The sequence below is a fragment of the Euphorbia lathyris genome, chromosome 1 (genome assembly GCF_963576675.1).
Source record: "Euphorbia lathyris chromosome 1, ddEupLath1.1, whole genome shotgun sequence".
NCBI lineage: Eukaryota > Viridiplantae > Streptophyta > Magnoliopsida > Malpighiales > Euphorbiaceae > Euphorbia > Euphorbia lathyris.
The window spans coordinates 41704625-41713451 of record NC_088910.1 but is presented as its reverse complement, the minus strand read 5'-3'; the positions used below and the strand labels follow the sequence as shown (position 1 = coordinate 41713451).

Below are 8827 nucleotides of genomic sequence, written 5' to 3'. Positions count from 1 at the left end.
TATTTAATTGTTAGTAATAAAAATACTAATAAATGTTATTAATATTTTTCAAATTGTTTTTTTTATTCACACTAATTAATTTTTGCATCAAAACATCATTATACCAATTAACTCTAAAATTTCCTTTCAATTATTTCCCTCCCAACTAAAATGAAACTTAGAATATTTCCCTCCAAAATTCCTAAAAAAAGAAAAACAAAAAGAAAAAGAAAATAAAATAAAATGACATGTGTCTGCCTTTCTCTCACCGTTCTCTCCCATCCTTTCACTCGTACCATTTCTGGCTCACTTGCTCTTTTCTATTTCTCCCTTCATTGTTTCACCCTTGCTATTTCGAACCAGAATTAATTTCACTTTGATGATTTCCCTTGGTATGACCTAACTGGTGGTAGCATTTGACGAAATCGAACCAAAATTTGTTCTTACTTCAGGACTGAGGTGAGTTTTCTTTTTCTAATATCAGATTCTTGTGTTTTTATCAGTATAAAACCCTAGGTCTATAATCGTTGATCATCAAGTATTCTCCTTTATGTCGTAACCCATTATACGATCATAACCGTTGATTTTGCTTAATCCCGCTCCGACAGGCAGGTGCTCTGGGCTTCCTTATTCCTCTCTTTTCTGTTTCCTATCTCGATTTTGAGCTGAATCGCTGATTCCAAATTGCTAATCCGCAACTTTTCTTGCAATGGTATGTCATCTCTCTTCATTTCTTTTGCAATTAGGATTCTTGCGATTTCAGTATTTTGCATTTTCCTTGTTTAGATCCACTTCAGTAATTTTGTGTTTTTATTAGGTTCAAATTATCAAGCATTGCGTGGGATAAGGTTTTGTTGTTTAATCTGAGTGGAATGTGTAATTTTTCTATATATGGGCCTTACTATGGTGTTATTTATCAATCAAGGAAGTTTAAGTTTTGAATTTCAGCTTGGATGTATATGAGCTATAGGTTTTATTAAGTTTTGTATGTTTCTGTAGGATAATTTGTATTTATCATCTGAATGAAATGAAACTTGGGCGAATATTTGAAGTCATATTTGCTTTCTTTCCTTTTTATCTTTGTGGTTTATAGTGTCAGTGACTTTGCATCAGTGGTTAGAAGTTATGAATTACGTTGTCTTTTCAATTCCTGATGTGTTTAGTTTTCCTTTTGGTAATTGTTCTGGTTTGACATGGATATCAACCTATCATATTTATCACCCCTTAATGGAATGGCAAGATGGCTTATGACATAATATTCTTATATTACCAATTCACTTGCCATTTCATTATTATTCTTGATCTTACAGCTTTCCTAGTTATTGGTCAAAATAGCATACTAATTAATCTATTTAGGCTCTAATGTGGTATTAATTCCTGTGTATTTTAATTTTTTGTTCTTGTATTTAATCTTTGGAATGTTTGGTGGCACCATTAAAACAACGTCCAATTTAAAACTATGTGCACAAACACTTCTCATTAGTAGCGTTTTCATGTTTCGTGTCCCTATCCATTTTCGTTTGAAGGCTATTTTATGAAGGTTATATTTTAGAAATAACATTGTCGTGTCCATGTACAATTGAAATCTAATACATTTTCCAACTGTTGATTTATCATAGTCGATGCACCATGTAAAGGAAGTGGATAAAAGAGTAGTAAGCCCATGAGTATCAAATTTGGAAGCCAGAAGTATCACAGATATATTGGTTCTCTTACTGTTCCTTCTTGCACTAAGGGTGTTGTCTGGACAATAAGCAAACAGGTCCTTAGTTTACATATATATGACCATTTTGTTTATCTATTCTTGCTTACCTTTTTTGATTGCTCTTCTAAATAAAACAACAATTTTTTATCATTATTATTATTATTGGACAGTTTCAAGGGAGCAAGTACGAGCTTTAAGGGATGTTGTTCATGATGTAAGTAATCGAAGTTTTCAAGGAAATCAGTACTGATCTCCCAATTCAGATTATATGAGCATCATAATGGTTCCGTCCCATTGCAGGAATTTTCCAAGTAGTTTTATTGACACGAGATTCCAATTAAAAAAATTAATTTGCATGTTTCAGGGATCTGAGGAAAATGCTAGACCAACTCAGGCATTAGATGGAAGAGCACTTTACATGTACCATCCAAGTGGCAATGGGAACTTTATTTAGGGATGTTTATGCTTTAAACTATGTTCAAATGATCATCGATTAGCCTGTTTATATCTCTATATATATGGAATAATTGATATATGGACATATTAACTGGATGCCACCATTAACAGATCAAAGGACCAAATTGTTGTGCCTTTTCTAATCTTAGGGATAAAAGCTTCTAATTTTGGAACATTAGGGATGCAAGTGTTTTTGGACTCAAACCTCATGGTTTTGGATGTAATCAACTCTCCATCTCTAATAAGATTTAGAAGACCTGACAAAATTGAGGTAATACATGTAATATATATTTTTGTTGGCATGTGTATATGTTGATCAAATCATTATCAGAACTTATCTATTCTGTCTTTGCTTGTGTTTCTGTAATAGTACTAAAGAAGATTCTGTAATTCTAGGCACTCAGTCCCTTCATTTAATATGGCAATAAGAGTTTCTTAGAGAAGTAAAAGGTTTTCAGTTTCTCTATTTGGTTTCACATTGTTTTTCATTCTTTCCATGTTTCTGTTTTACATTTTTGGTCCAATTTTTTAACCTTTTGAAATTGAGAATTGTAACTAGTTTTGGGATTGATAGACTTACCGTGCACAGTGCCTGCTGAATGTCATCTCTCTTCTTAAATAGACAAGCATAAAGCTGCTTTGGTCTATAACAGTTTTCTTGTTCCACTGAGTTTTTCTTTTCTTCTATCTTATGAATCTACTGTTTAGTTGTGGTTAACACTGAGGTAGTGCTCGGTATGACTGTTGTTATGATCTGTGTTATCGAGGCCTAAATTGATACATTTTTTAAATGTTAAGCCTATATTGATACCATTTTGTACGTGGAGCCTAAATTGATACTTCCCCTAAAACCATAGGCCTATTTTGGTACCTTATCCCTTGAATATATAGAAAAATTTATAGATGGAGACTTTTTGCATTGAATATATAAAAACTTAGTAGTTTGAGAGTCAAATACCTCTATTAACAGTCCGTGATTATAAGTTTCGGACTTAGAAAAAATCTACTCTACTTCTTCTGGGATTTAAAATTCCAACTTAAGTACCGAAGGTCCAATCCTTAAAATCCTGAAAAATATTATGTGTTGCCCTCAACTAAATATAACTTATAAGTATAAATGTATAGTCACAATAATGTCTTTTTATTTTTCAAGTTTGTGCAAATTCAATGGTATGGTTTCTAGAATCCATTAGAAAACCCACATGAAGACCTTGAAAACTATATCCTATCTATATCTTATGTAAGCAACTTGTCGTCCTAACTCTTGCCACAAACAAATTCATTTGCTTCACGTACTTGATTCTGCTGAGTTTTAGATTGTTGATTCTATGTCTTCTACCTGCAATCTAATATCCATTCTGCTTGGTTGAATTGTTGTTCACTAGCTATATTGCACGGATACTCCTCTAGCGTTTCTGCATTTTGTGTCAGTTTTTCTTTGGAGGCTATTTTATGAAGGTTATGTTTTAGAAATAACATTTCCCGTGCAATATAGTTCACTAGCTATTGATTGCCGTATAAACAAGTTCGAAGAAAATGCCTTCAATGTTGTTATGGAAATTACGAAGATAAATTGAAGCTGTAAATCTATTTTGTAGCAGAACTATTCAATATGAATTTTGTCTTCAGTGGTACTGTCTTGATTGTAATTAATTGCTTTATTTCTTGGGTTGCATTAGCTATATTCTTTTCTAGTTCTTGTCTCTACCCTAGGAATACCATTTTTCAGTACTTTGTTCGTGTTTTTTGTGACCATATATGGAGAGTTCATCATAGATTATTGAAATTACATTCGTTGATGCCTTTGTGTTTGGATTTGTTGTTTGTATGTCTTCTACCTGCAATCCATATTCATTCTGCTTGGCTGAATTGTTGTTCACTAGCTATTGATTGACGTGTAAACAAATTCGAAGAAAATGCAGTCAATGTTGTTATGGAAATTACAAAGAGAAATTGAAGTTGTAAATCTATTCAGTAGCAGAACTATGCAGCATGAATTTTGTCTTCAGTGGCTCTATTCTGATTGTAGTTAATGGCTTTATTTCTTGGGTTGCATTAGCTATATTTGTTTCTAGTTCTTGTCTCTACCCTAGGATTACCATTTTGAGTACTTTGTTCGTGTTTTCTGTGACTATATGGAGAGTTCATCGTTGGTTATTGAAATTACATTCGCTGATGCCTTCGTGTTTGCATTCTTTAGATTGTTGATGCCTTTTTTATGCCTCAGTTGATTTTGCTGTTTTAGATTGTTCATTTGGGTAGTTGATATTCAGCTTTGGTTACAGAGCGCGGTTGATCATTTTCCCACTAGGTACTAATAACGAAATGCTTGACCTAGGATATTTCAGTTGGTGATATTCAATTGAGGACTCCTGTTATTATTTTCCCCACTAAGTGCAAGAGACATTCTTTTCAAATTTCAAATGACTATATCAATTCCATAAGCTGATGTGTTTTTCAATCTAACTTTTTCTCTGCACTTCTGGTTTGCATTCTCAGTAGAACCCTATGAACGTAGTCATTCTTGGCTTTGTTTCCTGACAAATATGGGTTGGGGAAACATTTACAGAAGGCGTGTGAGAGTATTTGCCGTGGCTGTTATGATCTACCTGGATTATAAGGTATTGTTTCTTGATTGCTGCCCATTTCTATCTTGACTTGGTATATTCAAATGTTTTCGTTGTACTAATTCCCTTCCTTTAAAATAAATAAATAAATATCCTTTTTGTGTATTGAAGACTGTACAACAAAGAGATAAATGGACGTCGAAAACTAAGCGAGCTGATTTGTGGGAGAAGGCACACAATCGCAATGCTAGGCGTGTTCTCAACTTGATGATGGAATTGGAAGGTTTGTGGGTAAAACTTGGACAATACTTATCTACACGTGCTGATGTTCTCCCCCCTGCATTCATTTCACTTCTCAAGCAGTTACAGGACTCTCTTCCTCCTCGTCCCTTGCAAGAGGTTATAGGCTTTATTTAACAAACAGTGAAAACCTTTTAGTAGTTTTGATCTACTTTATGTTTCTTATGGTCGTAAATCAAATGGAATAAAACTTAAGTTGGTTGCATATTCACTGGAACCCTTGATTTTGGAACAAACTGTCTGAAAGAGAGAAAAACAGAAATATTGTAATATATGAAGGGTCAATTAGTCTTTGGCGAAGATGGCAAGTACAGATTAAAGCCATCCAACAAATGGTGAGTGCACATACAATAGCTCGTATAAATCAAGCCAAAGAAGTTACAAGATGATGATTATGTTCCCTTCTTCTCTGAATTAGCTTAACAAACCCCAGCTAGAAATATTTAATATGCAAAGAGGTCGACAAAATAATGTCAATGTAGAAACTTCCCAAAAGCTATCTATTTCTATCTTTCGAGAGTAGTATATATGTGTGGCTCTATTTCTTCCAAATTATAGCAAACGTTAATTATCTTTAAATAATTCTATTTCCCATATTGTATTCCATACAGATTGCACAAGTCCATCGTGCAACACTGATTGATGGGCAGGAAGTGGTCGTTAAGGTTCAACATGAGGGCATAAAGTCAATTATTTTGGAGGTTTTCCTCTCTTTGGCTTATAAGAGTTGAAAATGATTGCTGAAGGTTTGCAATATTTATTTATCCTTTTTGCATGCATTGTTATGCAGGACTTAAAGAACTCCAAGGCAATTGTTGACTGGATAGCATGGGCAGAACCACAATATGACTTTAATCCCATGATTGATGAATGGTGCAAAGAAGCTCCAAAAGAACTCGACTTCAATTCCGAAGCTGGTACTATTTGATTCTTTTTAGATATTTATGTTAAGGAGGTCCATTTTGTCAAATTGACAGATTAAGTTTGTCATCTTTTAGCGAATTTATCCATCTGACTTGAAAGTTCGGGTAAAATTTATCAATAAATTCTAATGTAATGGAGTAAAACCCAATCATCTGGGAAAGAGAAGTTAACTCCAGAACTGCGGACTGCTGATGAGCATATTAAGTTCCCATTTATTATTGGGTAGTATAGGCCTCCCATTTATTATTGGGTAGTATAGGCCAATAGAAGTTCGTGCTTTTAATGTGGTGATTTATAACTGTGAAGGAGTTCTTATGATTATAGATTCTAGAATTAATGAATAAATTATTGGAAAGAATTCTGAGTTTATTCCTATCCTAGAATTCATGTGCTACAATTTTATTACCAAATCCATTACTATATATGCTCATTTTTTAGCTTGCTCTTAATCAAATTTGTCTCCATATTATAGAGAACACCAGGACAGTAGCCAGCAATCTTATGAATCTTAGCCAGCAATCTTGTATTGCCCCATAATAATTTCTGACATAAAACTCATCTCTCTTCTTAAATAGACAAGCACAAAGCTGCTTTGGTCTATAACAGTTTTCTTGTTCCACTAGTAGTTTTTCTTTTCTTCTATCTTATGAATCTACTGTTTGGTTGTGGTTAACATTGAGGTAGTGCTCGCTATGACTGTTGTTATGCTCTGTGTTTCATTTTTTGTTCTTGTACTAAATAATGTTCCCAATAGCTGCATTTATTTTAACTTGTATTCTGTTGCTTCCAATGACAGTCAACTGAAAAGGTGTTAATTTTGGAGTATATGGATAGAATTCGTTTGAATGATCATGAATCACTTGAAGCTTATGGGGTTGACAGACAACATATTGTTGAAGAAATAACACGTGCTTATGCTCATCAAATATATATTGATGGATTTTTCAATGGAGATCCTCATCCTGGTACTTTATCTCTGTCTCCCTCTTTAAATTCTCTTCGCGGATAATAGCATGCTAACACTCTGAAGTGGTGAAAACTTTCTACCCTTTTTCTTACGTTTTTATTATGAATATATTTTGACTGTATATTGCAGGGAATTTTCTGGTGAGCAAGGAACCTCCAAATCGTCCAATTTTGCTTGACTCTGGACTCACGAAAAAGATATCTAGTACCTTGAAACAAGCGCTGGCCAAAATGTTTCTTGCATCTGTTGAGGTTTCTTTTCCCTCTCTTTGGATAAGGCCGATAATGCATGTGAATTTATAGCACTGAACTTCACTTAATTTAGAGAGTTCCAGTCTTTCATGAGAACACCAGTTCTAGCTACAACTTTACTCTTGTTCTGTGTGCCCATGCTTACATTACATGTCTACAACCTCCTCTTCATCTTTATTCAATGTCCTCTGCCTACTATATAAATTGTATTCATATTCATTAAAATTTTCTTAAGGCGAATATTCCTTTTTAAAGTTTTTTAAATAATAGCACGGTGTGTTGTTTGCCCCCTTTTTCATCTTGATTTTTCCATTACCATATGCCCATTCAGGGCATTTCTGTAATTTGCAGTTTCTTCATTCTGTAAAACTATTTTAAATGATTTCAATTAGTTATTCTTCACAAGAAATTGTCGTTTTTGTGTTACAGGGGGATCATGTGGCCCTTTTGTCTGCCTTCACAGAAATGGGGCTCAAGCTGCGGTTAGACATTCCAGACCAGGTTATGGAATTAACAAATGTTTTCCTTCGTCAATCAACACCAGCAAATGAAGCTTTTGTAAGTATGCACACCATGCTTGTCATATCTTTCTTCTCAATTTCAGCGAGTCCTATCATATAACCATAATAAAAATTCTGTCAGGAAACCGCGAAATCCTTGTCCGATCAAAGAACAAAAAACATGAAGGCGATACAGGATAAGATGAAGATGAATGAACCCAACACTCAATCTAAATTTGGATAGGGTTGTTCCTACTCCCGACACTGTCGACTCTCTTCCTTCAAATTCATGTTGATGAATGAAGAATTGTTTGTTTATGCTTGTAATGTTTAGATATTAGTTGTTTTTGTTGAATTCTAATATTAGGTGGTTTTGTTGAATTCGAATATTATGTGCTTTTGATAAACAATTTTCTTTTATTTTGGTACTGTTTATGTAAACACATGTTATGTTGCAATTTATTTAAAAAGTTACATTTTTTATTATTAAGTGGTGCTTTACATATTTGCTTTTGAAATCAAATAATGTTGTTGTATATAAAAAATGTTGCATTTTCTTAAAATAGCATTGCTTTTGTCAAATAAAAATCATTGCTATTGGTTACAAAAATGTTGCCATTTTTCAAACAATCGTTAATTATGTATAAAATTTTTGTGTTGCTTATACTTAGAGAGTGTTGCATTGTTATAGAAGAGTGTTGCATATATTTGTATACAAGTGTTGCATTTAACTATAAAATGTTGCCAGTAGTTAACAAAAGCAACATATTATTAATATTAAAAGTGTTGCTTTAACAAGGAAACAATGTTGCCTCTTCTTATTTTGTGAGATAATGTTGCAATTGCTGTAAAATATGGCAACATATTTCTCGGTGTTGCATCCAGTAACATAATGTTGCCTTTAACAGCAAAGGCAATGGCTACAATAGCAATACTTTAAATATGGCCTAAAGTATTGCCTTATCCCATTTTTTTACCCATTGTTACATTTTTAGGGCCAATTGTAACTCATTTACGATGTTGCAATAGGCCATCTATGGTGTAGTGCTATGAGTCAAAATTCTTCCAAACATAGTCCAAAGGACTTGACAAAGGTTGTAATGTTAGGCTCAGGTTCTGGTTTGTCAGCGAGAGGCTATTTTAGTGTAAAAATTCTGTCTGTATGCAAATTATTTAAC

General features: G+C 33.5%; 1 protein-coding gene across 5 annotated transcripts; it reads left to right on the top strand.

The window, feature by feature from the left end:
• Positions 1-246: 246 nt before the first annotated feature.
• Positions 247-8132, top strand: LOC136229694 (uncharacterized). Of its 5 annotated transcripts, none has more exons than XM_066018615.1 (10): positions 247-438; positions 588-691; positions 1599-1741; positions 1855-1898; positions 2049-2411; positions 4643-4761; positions 4879-5106; positions 5619-5708; positions 5798-5924; positions 6728-6866. In XM_066018615.1, the coding sequence occupies exons 6-10, from the start codon at positions 4687-4689 to the stop codon at positions 6733-6735; spliced, it is 528 nt and encodes a 175-aa protein (XP_065874687.1). In that variant the 5' UTR covers positions 247-438; positions 588-691; positions 1599-1741; positions 1855-1898; positions 2049-2411; positions 4643-4686; the 3' UTR covers positions 6736-6866. The 5 variants fall into 5 exon arrangements, with proteins under 5 accessions (XP_065874687.1, XP_065874682.1, XP_065874694.1 ...); XM_066018610.1 differs by having other exon boundaries at positions 4640-4761; XM_066018604.1 differs by lacking the exons at positions 247-438; positions 588-691; positions 1599-1741; ... (1 more) ...; positions 2049-2411; positions 4643-4761 and adding exons at positions 7028-7149; positions 7579-7707; positions 7792-8132 and having other exon boundaries at positions 4879-4990; positions 6728-6896.
• Positions 8133-8827: the final 695 nt, after the last annotated feature.